This window comes from Phoca vitulina, unplaced genomic scaffold (genome assembly GCF_004348235.1).
Source record: "Phoca vitulina isolate PV1807 unplaced genomic scaffold, GSC_HSeal_1.0 scaffold22, whole genome shotgun sequence".
Taxonomy (NCBI): Eukaryota; Metazoa; Chordata; class Mammalia; order Carnivora; family Phocidae; genus Phoca; species Phoca vitulina.
In genome coordinates this window covers 1,379,082-1,400,713 of record NW_022589725.1, presented here as the reverse complement: position 1 = coordinate 1,400,713, position 21,632 = coordinate 1,379,082, and the positions used below count along the sequence as shown (strand labels likewise).

Genomic DNA, 21,632 nt, shown 5'->3' with positions numbered 1-21,632 from the left:
TCCTTCCTTCCTTCCTTCCTTCCTTCCTTCCTTTCTTTCTTTCTTTAATATTTCTTCAATGTTTGAATGTTTCCTAAAATGTGTTACTTTTGCAAGGAGAAAAAAATGACAAAGATATTACGTGTAAGATAATACAATTACAACTGAGCTCATAACCTGGAATCCTCAATCCCCCACCCCAACAAATCAAACACAAAAACAAAACCCTAAAACCCAGATCCATCACACACACACACACACACACACACACACACACCATTACCCTTAGAATAACCCTTAGAATTACCCTTTACCCCCCATTACCCTTAGAATAAAATCCCCCCCATTACCCTTAGAATAAAATCCAAGGTCTTAAACCTCGCTTCTACTGTGCCCAGTTGGGCCCCTGCCAACCAGCCCGAATCCCCAGCCCGCCTGCTTCCCCAGTCCTGAGTTGCTTACAATTCCCCTCATGCCTCAGGCTGTTCTTTCCCTCCTGGTTTCGCCTGCACCATGCCCTCTGCCTGGAATGCCCGTCTCTGAATCCCAGTCTGGCCAACACCTTCTTATCCTTTGGAGATCAACTTCTTCCACCTCCCAGAACCTTGCATCCTGATTGCCCATGCATATGCCTGTCGCCCTGGCCCCCACCCGGGCTGTGAGCCCCACGATGGCATCTGATAAACATTCTGTGGTGTGAGGTCTCCCTGGCGCCTTCACTCCTGCCCTGCCCCTCCCATCGCAGGGACGGGGAGAACACCGCCCTTGGCAGCAGCAGCCACGCCCAGCTGTGCAACCTCAGTGAGGCACTTCACTCCTCCGAGCCTCAGTCTCCTGCTCTGCCCTCCCTGCCACTCTGGCAGGGCCCCTCAGAGACATAATCAGGTTCTAACCTCAGAGAAAATGAATCGGGGACTGTGCCTGGTGGCGTTGGGGGAGGGAAAAGAAGTCAAGAAACCATTCTTCCTTATTGGTCTCCATCCCTGTCTTTCCATCAGATCCTTAACAACTGCCCCTTGAACAGAGCTTTCACAACTGCTGCAAAGGTGCCCTTCACCAACTGACCCCTAAGGGCTGCAGACACGCTTGCTTCAGTTAAGCTCCAAGGACAAGAGGGCCGCTTAGTTGGGACCTCCAAAGTCCCTTCAGAGCGCCCATGGTGGAGGCATCCTGCCTTTTTTTTCCCTGCCAGTATTGCAGGGACTCCCACCCCTGCGCCATCCTTTTCTGTTCCTCAGCCCTTCCCTCTTTCTGCCTGGCCGCCCCTTCCTCTCTGCAACCCTGGAACAAGCTAGACACCTCCTGGTCCTGTCCTACCCTCAGCGCTGTCCTGTTAGAAGGCTGCTAGCGGACCTCCCCCCACCCTCTGGCCCCACCCCTCCATCCCCCCACCTCGGTCCTGCCCTGGCCCCGCCCCCTCCGGCCTGGCCCCGGCCCTCACCGGTCTTGGGGTCCACGGTGAAGTGATGCTCGCCATCCAGCACGCTGTACACCAGCCGAGCGCTGCTGCCGTACGTGGGGTCATCCGCATCCGAGGCCATCACCTGCATCACCGACGTGCCTGGGCCCAGGGGACCAAGCGAGACGGGGGTCACCTGGGGCCGCCACGCTTGTCCTCCCCACCCCAGGGAAGCTGGGGGAGGAGATCCAAGCTAGAGGTCATGGAAGCTAGTCCCCTCACAGTCCCCATCCCCACACTGACTCCCAACCCGCTTCCTGATCTGGGGCCTTCCCGGGGCGCAAGCGCGACCATGGAGTCAGATCTGGGTTCAAATCTCCCTTTGGTGGCTCCCAGCTGTAGGACTCTGGCCAGGGAAGGCAGCCTCTCTGAATCTGTTTCCTCTTCAGCAAATGGGAGATAATCCTAGTCCTTGGTTCTTGAGGTTGAGGGAATGCACTTTAAATTCTCAGTGCAGATGGGGCTCAGTCTCAGCGGGTGGTGGCAATGGTCATCTTCACCAGTTAAGTCATCATGGTCAGAGTTAGAGCCAGGACTGGAAACCAGGCACCAGACTCCCAAAGCAGGGGTCTTTGTGCCCACCCCAGCCTCTCCTGATTTCTCAAGGGAATTCTGCCTCTCTTCCCTCCCTCCTTCACCACCCCCCACAAGATGGGAGTTGGGCAGCCCAGAAGGATAACCAAGTTCACTGGGGCTCAGAGGCCAGTGTCTTTTGGATCTGGGGCAGGAGGATGGCAAGACCCAGCTTTCCCTTTGGGAAATAGTTGGCTGTGGGTCCTGGTGCCCTCCTCACCCCTCCCCCTGGGTGCCCAGACAGTCCCCGCCCCAGGCACACGCACACACATGCACACACACACACACACACACACTTCTCCACATGCTCTGCACGTAGGCTGCTGGGGAGAGTATAAATTGGATAAAAGTCCATCAAACAGCGGCAATTAAGTTATTGATTTTTGACGCTGCCTCATTAAACTGGGAGCTTCTCTTGGCCTGTCCCAGAGATGGCTCTAATTTGACATCATGTTCAATTTGACGAAATCAGGCTTGGGACGTGAGGCTGGACAGGATGGGGGTGAGGGCAGGGTGGGGGAGGTGTTGGACGGAGAAGTGGGCAAAGCCTTCTGGTCCATCTGAACCTTTCCAGAAAGGAGGGGGTGAGATAGAAGACCCAAGAGGGAGTCTTGGGGGCTCAGGATATGACCCAAGGGGATGAGACTCATCCATCACTTCAAGGTGATGCCTTCTTTTGAGTGCCCTGCTGGTGAGGGGAAGGGGCCCAGACCTGCTGAGGTTCTGAATGGGGCGCTCCTGGGGCTGGGTTGGACTCTGGGCTAGGAGGGCGGCACGCTGGGAGGTAAGGCCCATTCACGGCTTGGCTAATGAGTGGGCTGTGGAAGAGCTACTGCAGCAATTCTGCTAAGCCCAGCCTGCCACCCGCCTCTCCCGCCTCCAGCCTGGGGCCCTCGATCATTCCAGACAGACACATGTATTTATTTTTCACTCTTTTGCATTTCTCATTTCCCTCTCCATGTCCCCCCTCCCAGTCTGAGCTTCCTAAACCGGCCCTGCAATGCGCCTCTCTTTGGCAGCTCCTGTTCCATGTCAACCATATCAGGGTTGCCCAGAGAAGCTAGGGAAGGGATTTGAGCAAGCCCCCTCCCTCTTGATGCTAGGTGCCCAGGGTCTCCTACTCAGGGCCAAGGACATAACCCCAGGTGCCTCCTATTATACAGATAGAGGAGAAAGGAATAAATGCCTAATGGCACCCACTGCATGTCGAACTTCACCAAGCACTTAAATTCATCATCTTTAATCCTCATAGTGTTTCCGAGAGGAAGAGTGGGCCCCTCTAAGTTACAGGCGAGGAAACAGGTAGAAAGACTTGACCAAGAGCACCGAGAGAGGAAGTGGTGGAATTTGAACCCAGGACTCTCTGAGGTCAAAGCCCTCCTGGGTGACAGAGTCAGCACAGGCAGAGTGGCTCTGGGGATGGTGGCCCAGTGTACTGAATCACAATCAGTGATGACTCTGCCACTTACTAGCAGTTTGACCTTGAACATGTCACAAACCCCATTATGCCTCAATTTTTCTCATTTGTGAAATGAAGATGATAGTACTACCAAACTCCTGGGATTGTTTTGAGAATTCAAATAGACTTCCATGTTCAGCACCGCGGACAGTGCCTGGCCCATGCTAAGAACTCAATAAATGCAGGTTGTTGTCTCGGGAGGCATGGCATGCCAGTATACGATAGCACAACCATGCCTCCCTCACAGACATACTGAAAAGGGAGAAGATACATAAAGCATCAGGCTCATGGTGGGTGCTCAATAAATAGTGGCTGTTGTAACTGTTATGAGAGAGGGTCTCCCTGTCACTCCCCTCTGCTTGTTCCCCCCATCCCTTGGGCAAGGCACAATATTGGGCTGAGTGACTCCCCAGGGTAATGGCTGATCTCTCTCTCTCTCTCTCTCCCTCCCTCTCCCTGGCTGCATCCCAGGGACTCCTGCGGGGATGATGGAATCATTTCCCCAAACCCAGATTCTTTATTGCAGCCATTACAGTTAATGCCGACACGTGGGGATGGTGAAGGGTCAGTGATTCACCACTGGCTCCCCAGACTCCAGACCCCCTCCTACATTCTTCGCAAGTCAGCAGCTCCCCAGAATGGGCAGATAAAAGGGTGCTGGGCTTGTGGCTGCTACAGGACCTCAGGATCATCCCCCCTCCATTCAGCAGTTGGTATTTTTATAATGACCATCACATCCACTCTCTCCTTTAGTCCTCAGGCCAATTCTATTATATAGATGCAGTGGGTATGCTGGTAAATGTTTAACCATCGGCTCTGAGGGCTAGAGGGGTGGGGAGAAATGCCCTGTCTTGTAGTGTTTGTTGATTTCCATGGTGTAGAGACTCTCACCATGGCCAACTTCAAGCTTCCAATGTGATATCAAGTGGCTCCCAAAACAGAAAATCAAGCTGATATGAACCAACACAGTACAATCCTGCATCATTCCCATTTTACAGATGAGGAAACTGCTATGCACAGTGAAGAGTGAAAATGTGAATTAATAATAAATAATGATGAAACCCATTATTACATATCATTATTTGATGATCATGTTAGATTATGTTTACTGAATAACTACTTTGTGCTAGATCCTATGAGAAGCCCTTTATGTATGTTATCTTATGGAATTTATAAAATAAGCTTGAAGTAAGCTCTATTGAGATTTCCACTTTACAGATGAAAAAATGAGGCTGAGTGAAGTTAAGTAATGAAGCCCGTTGTGCCTCAGTTTCCTCATTTGTGAAATGAAGGTAATATTACTGCCAAGCTCTCAGGATCACTGTGAGAACTCAAATAGTTTGAGTTCAGAACAGAGAACAGTGCCTGGCCAAGTTCACCTGGCAAGGAAATAGGAGAGGCAGGATTCAAACCCAGGTCGATCTGGTGTCAAAGCCCACATGCCTGGGCTTATAAAGTAGGAGGAGGGGGTCAATAGGAGTAGAAGGAGACAGGCCAGTAAGAGAGGGAGGAGTCAGAGAAAGGAGGGGAATGGCAAGGAACTGCATTCAGGATTCTCCCCGCCACAACTGGTTCAAGCTCAGACTTCCAGAAGCACGGTTGGGACTGGCTAGGATGAGCTGGTCGCTGTCCGTGGTGCTGCCAGCCAGCTCTTCAGCTACGTGGGGTTAAGGGCCTCTATCCAGGCCGGCATAGTAAGCGTTGCCCAAATGATTCTTGGGTAAACAGGATCTCAGAGCAGGGTTCCACGTGGAATGTTAGATGTGGAAAAGCTGGTCCTCGGAGAGCACAGAAACCAGTGTTTCTTACCCTGGCTGCACATTAGAATCTCTTAGGAGCTTTAAAATAAAACTGATGCTGAGCCCCACCCCAGACCAATTCAGTAGGACTCTCCTGGGGTGGAGCACAGGCAAGGGCATTTTTAAAAGCTCCCACAGTGATTCTAAAGTGCGTCCCAGGCTAGTAACTGACCAAACCCCTGATTGAACTGATGAGGAAACTGAGTCATTGAGCCTCTGCTCAGTGACTTTCCCCAGGTTCTATCATTAGTAAGTGGTAGGGAAAGATTGCAGCCCAGGTGTGTGGAGCCAGTATGTCACCCTCCTGGACTCACTGTGCCGGTACTGAGACCGACACCAAGAAGGAAGAAGCAAGGACAACACATGCCACCAAGTCAGCAGTGCTCCTCCCAGGCAAAATCAGTATGAGATGTCAGACTCTCCTGCCAGGAGATGAGACTGGGTGGGCTTTGGCATCAGAGAGTCTTGGGTTCAGATCCCACTGCTTCTTCACTCTGTGCCCTTGGTCAAGTCTTTGTCCCTGTTTGACCTCTTTCCTCACCTTTAGTCTAGAGGGGGCCCCTCTGCTTCCCAGGGATGCTCCAAGGACTAGAAATGATGGATTTACATGGCTGGTAAAGCTGGGCATGTAGCAGTGCTCAGGAGTTTATTCCTCTCTTGTCTCTCTGCCTGGTCAGAAGGTCTCTGGGGCTGTGCCCTTGGCCTGGAGTAGGAAATGCCTGGGCACCAGTATCAGTAGGGAGGGGTCATGCCCACCCCTCATCTCTGGTTTATCTGGGTGGCTCTGACATGGTTTGTCATGGGGCCAGAATTGGAACCCATGGCCTGGCTCCCAAGCCAGAATTCTTTCCTTTCTTGTCTCTTGTCTTTGCTATCTGAGAGGTCCAACTGCTGTCCAGACCTGGGCTCTAGAGCTCCTAGGATGAGCCCCCATTGGCTCAGGGAGGAAGTGGTGCTGTGGGGAGGGGAGCTCCAGGACTGAAGTCATCCCAGCCTTCTCCTGGGCTCTGTGGCTGTGGGAAAACTGACCTGACTGGGTCTCAGTGCCCCTTCTGTAAAATGGAGATAAGACTTCATCCTCCTGGCCTCCTTGGATGAGGGAGGCCCTTTAATGAGATGAAAGAGATGAAGCACTTTGGAAAAGAACAGAGTCTTCAAATGAGGTGACCAAGTGTCATTATTATGAAGATGTTTGTAATTATTACCATCGTGCCTCTTCCCTACTTCCCTTTGCTGCCCTGCTGGGCCTGGGGAAACCCTCAGCTCACATTTAGCTTCTCAAACATTTATAAAAAATGAGTCCCACCCCCTGCTGCTGCCAGAACTGCGTGGAATGCTTTCTATTAAAAATTAAAAACCACTTGTCGAGTCCCTGGGAACGTTCAGATTACATGGGAAACCAACCCCTTCTCAAACTCTCCCTCCCAACTCCTTCTTTGATCATCACTTATAATGCTGGCTCACTGGGCTGGCCTCCACAGTTTCTGGTTGCCCAGCCAGGGCAGCCTAATGATATGCAGGAGATGCAGGAACATGACTGGGGGCGGGGAGGGTAGGTCAGAAGGGAGGGGTAGGAGGCAGGCTTAGAGACAAGTGACAGAGAAGGTGGCACTAAGAGATGGGGCTAGAAAGTGGGTCAGAGAAAGAGAGACAAGGGACAGAGGGACAGATTCAGAGAGATGGGCAGGGAGAAAGTGGGAAAACAGATACCCAGATACATGGGAAGAAATTAGGACAGAGACAGAGAGATGAGCATCAGAGAGGCAGAGATACATAGAGACAGGGAGAAAGTGGAACACAGAATGTGACAGAAAGAGGTAGAAACGCAGAGATAAAGTCAGAAAGTAGACTTATATAGAAACAGAGACAGGCAGAGATACATATTAAGCAAGAGGAGAGTGGGAGAGAGTGGGAGGGGGGACAAAGAGAAGAAGCAATTTTGGCTCAATGGGATAAGTGTGCCCTACGTTGCAAACACACTTCTCCAGTCTCCAGTGACCTCTGGGACGCTGCCCCCTCACTTTCTCCTCATAGATCCCAGCCATGGACTCACCCATGAATGTGTGTGGGATCTAATCTGTCCCCCTGAGAGAGAGGACTCTCCTACCACCCCAATTTGAGACCCTTATGCTCTTCTGTCCTTTCCACATTTAAATGGGACCCTCTAGTAAGTAGTCTGGTCACCTTGTTTGGGATAGCAACATTGTAAGTATCTGCAATAGCATCCCTCTGCCTATTGCAGAAAGCAAACATTTTTTGCTTATAATTCGGTTCCATTCAGTCACCCTACATCTACGGAGCACCCACTGTGTGCTAGACCCTTGCGGGCAGGAAGGTGGCTCTGTCACCTTTTTACCCACTGCTGTGTAGGCATAGGGCCTGGCTTAGAGAAGGTGCTTGTGTTTGTTGAATAATTTGTTGATGGAAATGACAAAGAAAGGCATGGATCCAGTCTTCGCTGTCCAGATTCCTTGGGCCATGGGGATGACTCCTGAGGGCCAGGGCCTCTGTTCTTCCTTGCCACCTCTCCCCACCAGAAATCTCCTGTCCTGTTCCCCCCCGATCCTGGGTGGTGAGAGCCAGTGCCGTTGCTAGGCAAGGAGATATTGCACATATAGATCTTCCTGGACTTTAATTAAAAACATCTTTAGAAGTTGTCTCTGCAGAGGCCAGCAATTGATTCCTGGCTTGGGCCTGAGGGCTGCTGAGGCACACTCTCTCTGGCTGCAGACAGGACAATCAGAGGCTCCCAGCTGGTTGCTGCCTTCCCCAAATGAGACCCTTGGGGAATGCACTGCCTCCTGCCTTCCTCCTTTCCTCCCTGCCCCGTCCCCCACCAAGCACTGGATTCAGCAATCAGATAGTGTGCTCTTCCAATTTTACCTCCTTCTGTTCATGAGCCTCAGTTTCTCCTGCTATGAAATGGGCATGTTAACACTTGACCCGAGAGCTCCAGGGGATGAAATGAGATCAGGGATGTGAAAGTGCTTTGCAAGCTGCAAAGTCCCTGTGCATGGCTGCTGCCCACACAAGCCGAGGTGAGTGGCTTGGGTTCTGCTTCCAGGTTCTGGGTCAAGCTCTGGAAACTCAGGCAAGTTACTTAACTCTCTCTGCATTTACTTTCTCGTTGGTTAAATGAGGACAGTAATACCTGCCCTGCTTATTCCCCAGGATTGTTGAGAAGAAAGGGAAATAGCTCTGTGAAAGCAGTGTTGGCTGATGGCTATTATTTAGTAAATGTCCCAAGAAGTGCGGACTATACTACAAACAACCCTTTTCCGTCTACTAAAGATGCTGCTCACAGAGAAACTGGAATACATGGGAGCCCCGCTCCGGCAGAGCCCCTGCCCATTTCCACAGCCTGTTGAGCCCCAATCCCATGGTCCAACAATGCCAATTCTATGCCAAATGAACCACCCTATTCTCTTGCCTTGCTCGCAGCAAACATCACTAATCGATTGCATCATTTTCTCCTGAGCTTGAATGGGGGTCCTCAGACTCCTTCTCAACACAACCCTACGGTCACTACCAATTGACCAGAGTTGGCCCTAGAGGTGAAACTGATCTGCCACCACTTTGAGGTCAGGGGAGGGTCTTGCTCATCTTTGCAACCCCCACATACCTAGCAAAGTGCCATGTACACAGTAGGCACTAATACACATTTATTGAATTGAAAGCAACTGCTCATTTTTCTATCCCCTTGGGGCTATATATAAAGTAGGTGCTAAGAAATGTTTGCTAAGTTAGGTGACTCATCTTTGCAACCCCTACAGAGCCAAGTACACTGGAGGCCTTGTACATAATGGGTGCTAATAAACATTTGTGGATTTAATTCAATTACTTATCTTTACATCCCCTGCAGTGCCCGGAATAAAGTAGTGGCTAATAGATGTGTGTTGGATTGAACTTCTCATTTCTGTAACCTCAACAGTGCCAAGCATATCGTCTTATACATAGTTGGCATTAATAAGTAGGTAGAGTTGAACTGGGCATGAAAGCCCTGTGAAACCTTGCTGTCCACTGGTCAGGTTGTGATACTGGTGGGAAGGGGTCTGGTGCCCCCAACATTAAGAGATTTTCTAGTCTAACTCTTTTGTCTCAAAACTCACTCTCTTGTTGGTTTCATCTAGCCTTCAGCTTTAAGTTCCTTCTCTCTGCTGATGACTTTCAAAATTGTATCTCTGACCCTGTTTGTGCTCCTGACCTCCAGACACAGAGACCCAACTCTCCCCTTGACTACTCCACTTGGATTTCTAGTAGACATCTCAATCTTGACATGCCCAAGAGTCTTAATTTTGCGCTGTAATCTTGCTCTTCCTGGAGCATTCCCCATCTCGGCAGCTCCATCCATCCAGTTGCTCAGGCCACACATGTCAGCATCATCCTTGCCTTGTCTCTCTCTCACTCCCCATATCCAGTCCCTCACAAGCCCAGTTGGCTCTACCTTCAACATACATCCAGAATCCCATACCTTCTCACCTCCTATGCTGGTCAGAGTCAGCATTACCTTTGCCGGCATGATTGCAGCTGCCTCCTCACTGATCTCCCTACTTCCAACCTTTTCGCTTATAGTCCATTTTCAACTCGGTGGCCAACAAGTCAGCCTTTAAAAGTATAAGTTGTATCACATCACTCATTGACTCTGTATCTCACTCAGAGTACAACAGAAATCCTTTCAATGGTTACCATGCCCTACATGATCCAGTTTCCAGTATCTCTTTCGATCTCATTGGACACTCCCCACCTCACTTACTCCTCTCTTCACCCACACTGACCCCTTGCTATTTCTCAAACCTGACAAACACACTATGCCTCAGAACCTTTGCACTTGCTGTTCCCTCTGCCTGTACCTCCTTCCTCCAGCTTAGTGATTCTCCAAGTGTGGTCCCTGAGCCAACAACAGCAGCATCACCATGAAATTTATTAAAAATGCAAACATTTCTAATAGCCAGACCTGCTGACTCAGAAACCCTGGGGGGAAAGGGCATCAATCTGTATTTTAGCAAGCCCTCCAAGTAATGTGGATGCACAATCAAGTATGAGAACCACTGTTTCACAGAGCTCCTTGGTTCCTTCAGATCTTTGTTCAAATGTCCTCTTTTGTAAACAAAGGCCCTCCCTGACACCTCTATCTAAAATAGCACTCCCCCAGTATAATGCCAATTTCCCTTGGTTTCGCAGCACTTACACCACAGGGCCTATAACATATTGGCTTGTTTATTTCTTTCCTGTCTTCTCCCTGCTCTGCACCTAGGCTTCCTAAGAATCCCCAATGCCTGGAACAGTGCCTGACACAGAGTAGACACTCAGTAAATATCTCTTGCATGAATGAACCCCTTCAATGCTTCGGAGGGAACTTGGTGCCCAGAGAGAGGCAGGGACTCGCCCAAGGTTGTGTAGGGAGCCAGGCCTCCTGACTGTCCGCTGCAGGACCTGCTTCGCTGCATTAGGCTCAGCTTGGTTGGCACGCCCCTCCTCAGAAGCGTGGCTCATCGGAGGCCCCCGGCACACTTCCCTTCCTTTTAAAGCTGTGAGTGGTTTAATTTGCGAGCACTGCTGCCTTTCATGTCCCAAGCTGTGTCCCTGCTCCCTCTGATCTCCGAAGCTGCCCAGACCCCAGTGCCGCCTGTCGGCCCCGCCCTCCTCAGCCCAGATCAGGAGGCTCAGTCATTGTGACTGATTTTCAAAGCTGCCTGGAGTCTCCGCAAGCACCCTGGTGTCAGATTTGCTTCCTCTTCAAAAAGTTGCTTAAATGAAATAAACTAATTTAATTTCTGCTTCCTCCCTCCCCCTTCCTGGGTTCCTTGGCTTGTCCGAGTTGAATCCAATGCCTGACTCTTTCCTGAGCTGAATGTCAGAGTCAGTGGGCTGGGAGAGGGAGGTGAGGCAGGGCAGGAGCTCCTCAGGCTGACTGATACTCATGAACCTGGGGGCTGGCTCTGCCTCCTACAATCTGGGTGACCTTGAATGTGTCCTTGCCCTTCTCTTGGCCTCAGTTCCCCCAAGTGTGACGCAAGGACTCTTGCCACTCCAACAGTCTAGGAGCCAAGCCTTGACTTGCTCAGTCACTGACTTGCTATGTGACGGTGGGCACATTTTCTCCCCTCTGAGCCTCAGTGTTCCCATCTGTTCAATGGGGATGCCACCATCAGTCCCGCCACCTCTCAGAGTTGAAGTGGGAGTGAAGTGATGGACGAGCACCTGGCGGATACCTCCCTCTGGAGTCCCCTGTCCCCACCTGTTCTCCAAACTGTAGTAGAGGGAGCTTTCTAAAATGCACCTCAGGACCTTTGCACTTGGTTGTCTCCCTTGCTTAAGCCTTTCCCAGATTCCATGCTTCCCTCAAGTCCTTCAAGTATGGCTCTTGCTTCCTTCTCCGGCCTCACCTCGTGTCACCTTTCTGGCCTTTTCCATGTGGAAAAGATCCATTTGGGATGAAGAGACACAGGGCCAGGGTTTGAATCAGTGAGTAGGGGCTGATGGATGGGGGGACGTCAGGGGCTTGAGCTGCCCCTGACTTGCTGTGTGACCTTGGACACATCACCGCCTCTCTGAGCCTCAGTTTCCCCCATTTGCAAAACTGATTTCTAAGTAATCACTAGGCTCTGAAAGTCTGTGGGTCTTTGCTACTGACAACTTCTGATGATCTCTCCACTGTACCTGTACATTGAAGTGCCTTTTGCACGATCTCTACTTGGCTGTCTAATAAGTATTTCCAACTTAGCACGACTGAAACCAAACTCCTGATTTCCCTCCATCCCCAGATCTGCTGTTCCTCCCATCTCAGCAAATGGAAATCCTATCTATTTAATTATCCAGGTCAACACTTCAGTAGCCATCCCTGAATTGTCTTTCTCTCACACCCCACATCCCATCCATTAGCAAATGCTTTCAGCTCTACTTTTAAAATATGTCCCAAAGTCGACCTCTTCTCACTACCCTTACTGGCCCCACCTTGTTCCAAGCCACCATCATTTCCCACCTAGGTAATTACAATATACTCCTCTGCTTCTGTCCTTGCCCCATACCCCAACCCCGCCACCATCTGATCTTCACAGAACAGCAGGGGATCCTGTTAAAACTAAGTCGGACCATGTCACTCTTCTGAACAAGCCTCTTCGCTGACTGCCCAGCTTGCTCAGCATAAAAAGCAAAGCCCTGACTATGCTCCCCAGGGCTGCACAATCTGATTGCCTCTCCACTTCTCCTTGGAGTCTTTGCAGGTACTGTTCCCTCTGCCTGGAATGCTCTTCCCCCAGGGCCCACCCTTCACTTTCTTCAGGTCTCCACTTCAATGTCACCTCCTCAGAGAAGCCTTCCCAGCCCAACGACCTGCTTGTTTACTCGCTTATTGCCTGTCCTCCTCAGCCAGAAAGTACTCTTCTGGAGAGGGAGGCTTGTCTGTCTCTTTAATGCCACGTTCTCAGTGCCCAGCACATAGTAGGTCTTCCTATACACTTGTGAAATGAATAAACGGATACACTCAAATAGACACATAGCATGTCATATGCATGCACAGGCCTTAAAGTGCCGTTTGACTAGCCATGTACATGCACACACGCATGTGTGAACGCATGTGCGCACCAGGCAGACGTGTGCACCTGTGTGTGTGTGTGCACCAGCTTGCACCCACATCCCTGCCCTCACTGTTCCCTGTCCTCCCACCATCCTTCTGTGCCCACCCGTATCTCTGGTCCACTTTCTCCTCTCCATCGCTGGCTGCCGGCTCTCTACCCACCAATCTGCCAGATTTAGCCCAATCTGGGGACGCGGGGGTTGACTGCACCCTCTCCCACGAGCTCAGACACCCCCTATCTCTTACATGCACCAGTCGGACTGGAAGGCCCAGAGAGGGGCAGCCCTGAGCCCTTGACCGGGTGCCTGGGCCAACCCCATGTGGAAGAAGATGGCTGTGCCCCTTGGCCATGACTCCCGCTTCTCCCAGGAGCCCCGGGGAGAAGTGGGCCCCACCGTGGGAGCGGGCATATTCATCCAACCTTCCGCTTCAGTGTCCCGCTGCTATGTGGGGGTGAGTTTCGGAGTATGGCCTCGCCTGAGGTCTTCTCGCACGTGGGGGTTCTGGTGTGTGGGCTCCCGGTTTACCGTACCACGGTGCGTCCCCAGCGCCCCTGCACACTAGCGGTCGTACCCGGCTACGTGCAGCTGACCTGCGTCTGGGGCTCAGCCGTCTCTGTGAACCTGTTCCCAGGGGGCTGAGCCTTGGGGTGTTGGGGTCTCCCCTGGGCAGGGAACGAAGCTGTCTGGATGCTGTGGCCTCTGTGACTGCTCATCCCTGTTGTGGCTACACTCTGGGGAAGCCTGGCCCCGGGCGGGTCACGTGTGTTGGTGGCTTTGGCCTGTGGCTTTGTAGGTGACCTTGTCTGCGCGTAAGCTCCATCCGCATGTGGGGCCGCTTCCCGAGGGGCTGTCTGAGGCTCTGTCGGGTGTGAGGCCGTGTCTGGGTGTGCGCTTGGGCCTCGTTCCAGCTGTGTGACACTCCGGGTCTTCCCAGCTGTAGGCGTGCCCGTGTTCAGTTGTGCCCGCGCCTGTAAGTGGGGCTGGGCCTGTGGGGGTGACCATGCCCAAGGGTGTTGCTATGGCCACCCGGAGGTCCATGTCCACGTGGGGACGGTGTCCATGTATGTGTCTGAGGTCATGTGTGCAGCTGTGACCGTGTCATCACTATGCCTGAGCCCGTGTGGGCACCTGGGCTCATGCCTCTACCCCCTGCCTGGGGCAGCAGCTCCTGTCCCTCCGGTGTCTCCCCAGATTATCAGCCGGTCCCCACCGCAGGCTCTCCCTCAGAACCCAGCGGCTCCCCTCACCCTAGCCCCTGGCTCAGCCCGCCGCCCACCTGTGGGTGAGAGTTCGGCCACACTTCCAATGTAGGGGCCGTGCAGGAAGCGGGGCTCGCTATCGTTGATGTCCTGCACCTTGATGATGAACTCCGATTCGGGCTCTAGCAGGCGGTTGGTGGCACGATCCCGAGCCTGAGCCCGCAGTGTGTAGAAAGTTTTCTGCTCCCGGTCCAGGCGCTCCATGGCATGGATGTCTCCCGTCAGCTCATCGATTAGGAAGATGGTCCCAGCGCCCTCACCTGAGATGGTGTACTTGATGGCCCCGTCACCCTCGTCGGAGTCCGAGTGGATCTGGGGAGGCAGGGAGGAAAGTCAGTGGGTCCGGGGCGGGGTCTCGGAGTTTGCATTTCTATCAAGCTTCCAAATGGCTGTCTCTGACCCCACTCTGAGTTATGGGTCCAACCCCAGCCCCCAGACTCTGAGCTTGGTGGGGACGGGGAGTGAAGGGAGCAGGGAGGAAAGGCACATTGAAGGAGCACCTGCTCCATGCCAGGCGCTGTGCTAAGCCGTTCACGGACTTACCTAAGGTTTAAAGTCTATAGAAGGCGCTAGCCCCTGCCTGGCACACGGGACATGCGCAATCTACCAGCCAGCCCAGCAGGGGCCCTGCCCCAGAGTCCGACCGCAGCAGGACCCTGGCCAGGCCAGGCAGGACCCTCTGGCTGCTGGGTCACGGAGAGAGGTCGGGGGAGCTGAGAGAACTGGGGTGAGGGAGAGGAGAAAGACCATTTACTGCAGTGGGGGGGGGAGCTTTTTCACTATCTTAACAACTGGCACAATGACACTGGTATGTACTAGCTGAAAATCAGCCCTGCCTGAGACATAATAAGTGTCCAATAAATGGTAGCTATCGTTACTATTATGTTATTTACTAAATGTTAGCTATATATAACTGGGATTTAATCCAGCCACCGACAGGCTCCAAATCCCCGGCTGTTTTCACTGAACTGAGATCTCTTAGGCAAGAAAGCAGTAGCAAGACTGTTCTCCCAAACAGAAACACCTAGGTCCTGATCCTCCGATGCCCAAATTTCTGAGGCGGCTCTAAGCAGAGGGAAAAGCGTCCGATGAAGCTGGTGACCTTGGGTGGGTCCCTGCTCCGCTCTAAGCTTCCGTAGAGATGGAGTGTGAGTGACAGAATCCCTAAGGCCCCTTTCAGGCCAGGATGCCACATACCCCAGCCCACTCAGCAGGACAACAGGCGCCAATGAAGTCGTCATGAAGGGGGATGAAAGCCCACCCACTCCTTGCCACGCAGGAGGAGCCTGGGTATAAATTCTGCTGGTGGAACTCTGTGTCTGAAAGGTGGATTATAGAAGTGCCATTTGGAAGATTGAATGGCCCATAAACATTTTCATATTTCATTAGCCGATTAATGGGCATCTCTCTCTTTTTGGCGAGTCTGCTGATTCTCAGCAGAAATTGCGGGGAGTAAATGGAGGCGTCTGGTGGAAACTTCCCGGGTCCCCGTCCTGTTATAGATTGCCCCAATTAATGCCCGTTCTGGGCTCCACTGAAAAGCCTTCTTCCTGTCCAGTTACTGTTAATAGATTTCTCATAAGTGGCTGGATTGTAAAAACCTCATAACTCAGTTTAATGCCCCTAATAAAATTATCTCAGGACGTCAGCCCTGAATCATTGGCAATGCTGGGGATGAGGAGACCTGTCTCTCCTGTTTGCTGTTTATGCTTTCCCTCCACCTTGGCCCAGGGGACGTGGGGATAGGAGAGGGTGAACTTGCTCCCTCTTCCAGTGCCTCCACCCACTTTCCAATCAGACCCGGCGTCTGCTTACACAGTCAGCAAACACCGCCAAGCCATGGGTGGGACAGACACCACGTGGGGGGACGCTTAACAGCGATAATCTTATCAGTTTTCATCTCTGCCCTATGAAACATTATTCTTCCCATTTCTCAGATGAGAAAACGGAAATGCAGAGAGGGGAAGTCACCTGCTGTGTCACACAGCCTAGTTCAGGAAGCCAATCTCCTGATTCCATCACTCACTAATGTTGTGATCATGGGCTTGTTCATTTTTTCTGTCTGTTTTCCCACCTGAGAAATCAGATCAAGCCCTCCCTGGCACAGGTGCGGTGAGGATTCAATGAGAGCATGTTTGTAATGGCCTGAACCCTCGGTAGGCCATTGTTGCCTTCCCTTTCCGCCCCCTGGGTCTCTATCACGTCCCTGCAGACCTTACTCACATCCCGGACAGGGATCACTCACGAGTGAGGAGCGGGGAGGAGGGAGTGGAAGACAGCGGTGATGTCACCAATGTTCTTCTTCCGTGACGGATGACATAGTGCTCATGCGGTGGCCCAGTGGCCACTCTCTGGGGACTGCAGAGTCAGACAGAGCTGAACGCCAGGGCAGGGGTGTGGGGGCTGGGCTGGGGGTGGAGGTGGGGGCGGGAGCTGCGAGCTGCGAGCTGTGGGGCTGGGCTGGGCGGGGGCTGCCTGCCCTGCCCGCGTGGGTCCTGGCTCTGGGATGAAGAAGGTGTGCCTGTGTCTCTACCCCCAGAAGGACATTTCCCAAGACACTCAGCTGTGAGTAGGGGCTGGAGGCCAGCGCTCTTGTTCATGGAGCGCCTACCACGTGCCAGGTGTGTTGCGGGCCTCTGCGGAAATCTAACTGAACGTCGGAGCGCACGTGGATGTAGCCCCCTTTTCCAGGTGAGGACACTGAGCTAGGCCTACGTCTGTTTGACTCCAAAGTGCAGTTTGTCCCTCTGCAGCCTCTGCAGTCTGTCAGTCTGGCTGGGGGAGAGGCCTGGACACACCTTTTGCCTTGTGCCGGCCACAGTCCTGGGCGGCCTCTTCTACCTGCGCCTCTACTTCATCATTTGGAAAAGGACTGCAAATCACAAATCAGGAGAGACAATGGGCTTCGGGATCAGGAACAGCTGGGTGCCAGCTTAGGCTTTGCCACTGGCCTGTGGCATGGCCCTGAGCCAGAGGCTACCCTTCTCTGAGCCTCAGTCTTCTCATTTGTAAAGGATACGATATGGCTCCCACGCCTTCCAACGATTCATAAGATAATGTGTGGAAACTCCTGGCACGAAGTAAGAGCTCAGTGCAGATCAGTGCCCTCTCCTTTTCCCACCCTGGGCTCAGGAGGGACTGAGGGTCACCCACTTCATCCCCCATCTCCTGACACAAGACCATAGGCTGAAATCCTGACCCACTGGAGAGACAAGGGCATCGTCTAGTACCTTCTTGTCTTTTAAACTGGGCTTGTCTCCTCCTTCAGGCAGTCCTCTTAGGTGCTCCCCCATCCCCACGTCGTTTGGTTGAAGAGCCTTCATCCTGCCCCATGCACACTCCCTTCTGCTCCACACTCCCCCATAACACCTCAGTGTTGCACGTCTGTCTCCCCAGCTGTCCTGGGCCTCAGGGGTGTGTACTAACTTTGATTCATGCCTGTCTGAACTCCCCATGCCTGGCACACATAGGTGTCCTGAGTAGGCCTGCAGAGAAAATACGGGGGAAGCGAGAAAGAGTGTGTGTGTGTAAGAGTATATACACATGCAAGTGTGAGATGTGAGCTCCTTGAGGACCAAGCATATGGCTGTTTGTTTCCTTCTACCCAGAACCCAGCACAAGGCATGGCACCAAACATATCAAATAAATGAAGAATGAAATATATAACAGTCACTAAAATTCCCCACCTGCCTTCTGGGGTTTCTGGAGGATCCAGTCACCGTTAAATCCCAGGTACACATGAGCTAGACTAGAGAGAAGAGTCACTAGACACACTTCTAGACCCTTTACTGCAACCTCATTGATGTCCCATTAGGAATTTGCCAGTCAGAGGTTATTCCCTCCCTGCTGCACAGGTTGGCAAGCTGCAGATCAGAGAGGGCCTGTGAGGTCACACACTAGCCATCAAGGGGTGATCCTGAAGCCTGATTCCACATCCTGGGTTCTATCCATTGCCATCAAGTGTGGACAGCCCCAGAGGAGATTACCCCTCCTCAGGTCCCAGCCCTGGATCATAAACAACGTGAAAAACACAAGAGTGATGGCTTCTCATCCCGGGGGGAACTGAAAAATGGGATTTACGAGGCCATTAATTACTTCCTCCTAATTAAATCAAAATTAAATGCGAGCAGAGGTACGTTTTCCTTATTAAAGACAATTAAACGGACAGCGCAGCTACGCAAATAAAACGAGTCCAGGATTTAAATGGAAAGCAAATCAAATAAAAAGCCTCCCCCGGAATGAGGGGTCTGTTCACGCCTGTGCTTCTGGTAAACCAGGAGTTCATCAATTTTCTTTAAATATTAGCAACTTAATTAAATCTGCTCTCCTCCCCACTTTAATCCTGCTGTATATCTAAAATAGATCTCACCGCCCACAGGAGTTGGTCATAAGTGCTGACCCCATAATTCTATCTTTTTTAAAAAAAAATTAAAAAATCCTACAAAATCCACATCCAACTGACAGAAGCCTCAGGGGAAATTACAGTTCAGAAAAGGGATTAGTCAAAGTACCCAGACTGTATGGAAATCTGGGAGGTTGCTTTGAGGGTGGGAGTTGGGGGCAGGTGAGGGGAAGAGGCGGGCCAGGCTGCCCAGGGAGCAGGACCAGGGAGGGAGCTTCGGGTGCTGAGGCTGAGGCGACAACCACGGGCCGCAGCGGTTCCTGCGGGTGCCAACAGGAGCCTGGCGGTGAGTGATGGAGAAGGAGCTTGTAAAATAGGTTACCGTTGGGCGCCCGGGGTTCACTCGGTGGATGGTGCTGTTGCTAAGCTACCTTTGGAATTCGACAAGGACGGATGCTCCAAGCGGCTCCCTGGGGCGGGGGACCGGGAAGCAGTGAATTCACTGAAACCGTGGAGAAGTCCTTTCTCCCCAAAGAGCGAGAGAGCGAGCGTGGTATGAGAGAGAGAGAGAGAGACAGAGAGACAGAGAGAGATAGTGTGTGTGTGCGTGTGTGCACATACAATCGCCTGCACAAAGGTGGGGCTCGGCTGGCAAGGGGACGGGTGGTTTTTAAAAGTCCAAGCTCATATTCCTCATATTGCTATTGAATATTGAGTGAGGTGTGGGCTAAGTGACCACCTCCCTCTCTCCCATCCCCCACCACTTGGGGGTGAGAAACCAGGACATGTGTTGCTGAGAAGGCTTTCAGGGTTTGGGCAGGGGTTGGGAGTGTCTGTGTAGCTGGGATGCTCAAGCTGGTGGAAATACCAGGCAAGACCTATAATTATAAAAGCTAACACCCAGCACACGCCAGGTGCCAGGCGCTTGCTCTTCTAGGCTCCTGACATGTGCTAACTCGGTGATTCCTCACCGCAACCCTTTGAGGTGGGGGTAGTAACAGCCTCACTCAACAGATAAGGAACCTGAGGTTCAGAGAGGTTAAGTAATGTGCCCAAGATCAGAGCGATAATAAGGGGCAGAGCTGGGATTTGAGCCCCGGCAGCCTGGCTCCAGCTGGCCCCCTTGAACCACATACTATATACCACACCACAGGAAGTGTGCTCTGAGCAAATGCTTGCAAAGAGATGGAAACTTCTCTTTCTTCCCCGCACAGAGGTGGGCTCTGGGAATAAGAGAGGGGGATTCTGGGTGAAGATGATGGCGGGGGGGATAACATGGTCGTGGCAGCTGTGGGGATGTTAGGAGAGGTTGCCCCAAGGAGAAGAAATATCGGGTACAATGCTTGGCTCACGGTCAAGGGCAGTCACACTGCACTGGGCCCCAAGCTGGTGTCCAGAAATCTGGTCTCTAGGGTTGGTTCTGTCACCATGTTGCTGGGTGACCTTGGTCTGATGTTCTCTGCCTCCAGCCTCAGTTTCCTGGACTTATAATGAAGGGACTTTCTAAGGCCACAGACTGGTTCCTGAAGACAGGGGTGGGGCTCCCCGCATGCTGGTGAGATGCTAATGGCCAGCGGGATGCAGTGCAAGGTGCTGGATCAGCAGCGGGTTCTCTCAAGGCTTCAGGACTTGGGTGGCTGGGGAGGCCTCGGAGCCCCAGCTGCTGCGCAGACAACAGAGCTCAGGTACCTGACGGCACCAAGCTGACATTTAGGCAGATGTGCGAGTCCTTCCCTGCCTCTCCGTGGGTTTCCTGGACCCAAGTTCACCTCCCAAGCCCGGATGTCTCAGAGAGGTTGGGAGAATCAGGCTGGGACTGGCCTCCGACGCACACAGGTTCAAGTCCTGGCCAAGTCGCTTGCCCCCTCTAGGACTTTGCCCTCTCTCAGTCCCTGGTTTCCTCGCTACAAAAGGGAACGATGATTTCCACCTTGCCGTTTAAGGATTAAGTGCTTCATAGGAGAATAATGAGAAAACAACGATGAACAACCAACCAGGCTGCAGGCTGAACACCGTATCTGCTATTTACTTCCTTAATCCTGTCAGGAACCCTAGGAAGAGGGCTCTCTTAGCCCCCCTATTACAGACGAAGAGACAGGTTCAGGGAGGTGACGTAACTTGTTCAAGGTAATACGGTTTGTGGGTTGGCAGAGGCAGGACTGAAGTTCAGGTGCTTCTGGCCCTCAAGCCAGCATTCTTGGTCACCTCACCATCAGCTGCAGCCTAGCTGGAACTGGTCCCTCCTTCCCCATCCCCTCACCCCATTCTGCCAGCCCCACCATCTCACTGCCCTGCCTGGGAGTCAGGAACCCTAGCCTCTGCCACTAGTTTGCCGGGTGACCTTGAGCAAGGACATGGATAGAGGGGAAAGTAGCCAAGGACCAGGGATTACTATGTCTAGACCAGAGAAAATCTAGGTTTCCTGTAAGACAAACCGGGAGATTTACATCAAGGCCTTCCTCCCCTCCCTGATCCCTGAGCCTCTGACCCGAGCAGGTTGATCAGCCTCCCAATTCTCGGACCCATTAAGCACATGGGAAACTCCAGGGTTGGTCCCCTCCCCCGACTCTGCTGGCCAAAACTTCCCGGAAAGCTGACTGGCAGAAACCAGAGAACTGTGCCCTACCAGCACCCTCCGCCTCAATACTTCAACTGCTGACAAGCCTCTGACTAAGCCAGGCTCCCTCAGACTCCAAGTCTTTGCACAGGCTATGTATGCCTTCTTTCTCATCAGCCCGACGAACTCCTACTCATACATCAAAACCCTGCTCAGGTGTGTTCTCCTCCCCAAGCCAGCCAACAGATACCATTTACGGAATGCCTACTCGCTGCTAGGTGCTGACCTGTGAAGCTTTTCATGTACCAGAGCATCTCTGATACTCTGGGGGCCCCCCAAATGACAGAGGCTGGATCTTACTTGCCTCTGCCTCTCCAGCATCACACCCATGAGGGGCTAGGAATTGAATGGCTGCACAAAAGTCCTTCCCAGCTTCATATACCCCTAAGGCACAGATCTTTAGCCACATTAGCCAGCATTTACTCAGTTTGAGAAAGTAGCTTTCATTCATTCATTCATTCATTCAATATGAACAGTTTATGAAGAACGTGTGTACTAGGTGCTGGATATAACAGTGAGAAAACCAACACGGTCTGATAGGAAATATATACATTAATTGCATAATCA

General features: G+C 52.2%; 1 protein-coding gene across 1 annotated transcript in view; it reads right to left on the bottom strand.

The window, feature by feature from the left end:
• Positions 1-21,632, bottom strand: part of CDH22 (cadherin 22) — a 67,657-nt gene that overhangs the window by 44,935 nt on the left and 1,090 nt on the right. Inside the window, exons 2-3 of the mRNA XM_032419607.1 lie at positions 14,124-14,418; positions 1,421-1,540 (exon numbers count right to left, since the gene is read on the bottom strand). Coding sequence (XP_032275498.1) covers positions 1,421-1,540; positions 14,124-14,418 — 415 coding nt within the window. The remainder of the gene's footprint in view (positions 1-1,420; positions 1,541-14,123; positions 14,419-21,632) is intronic.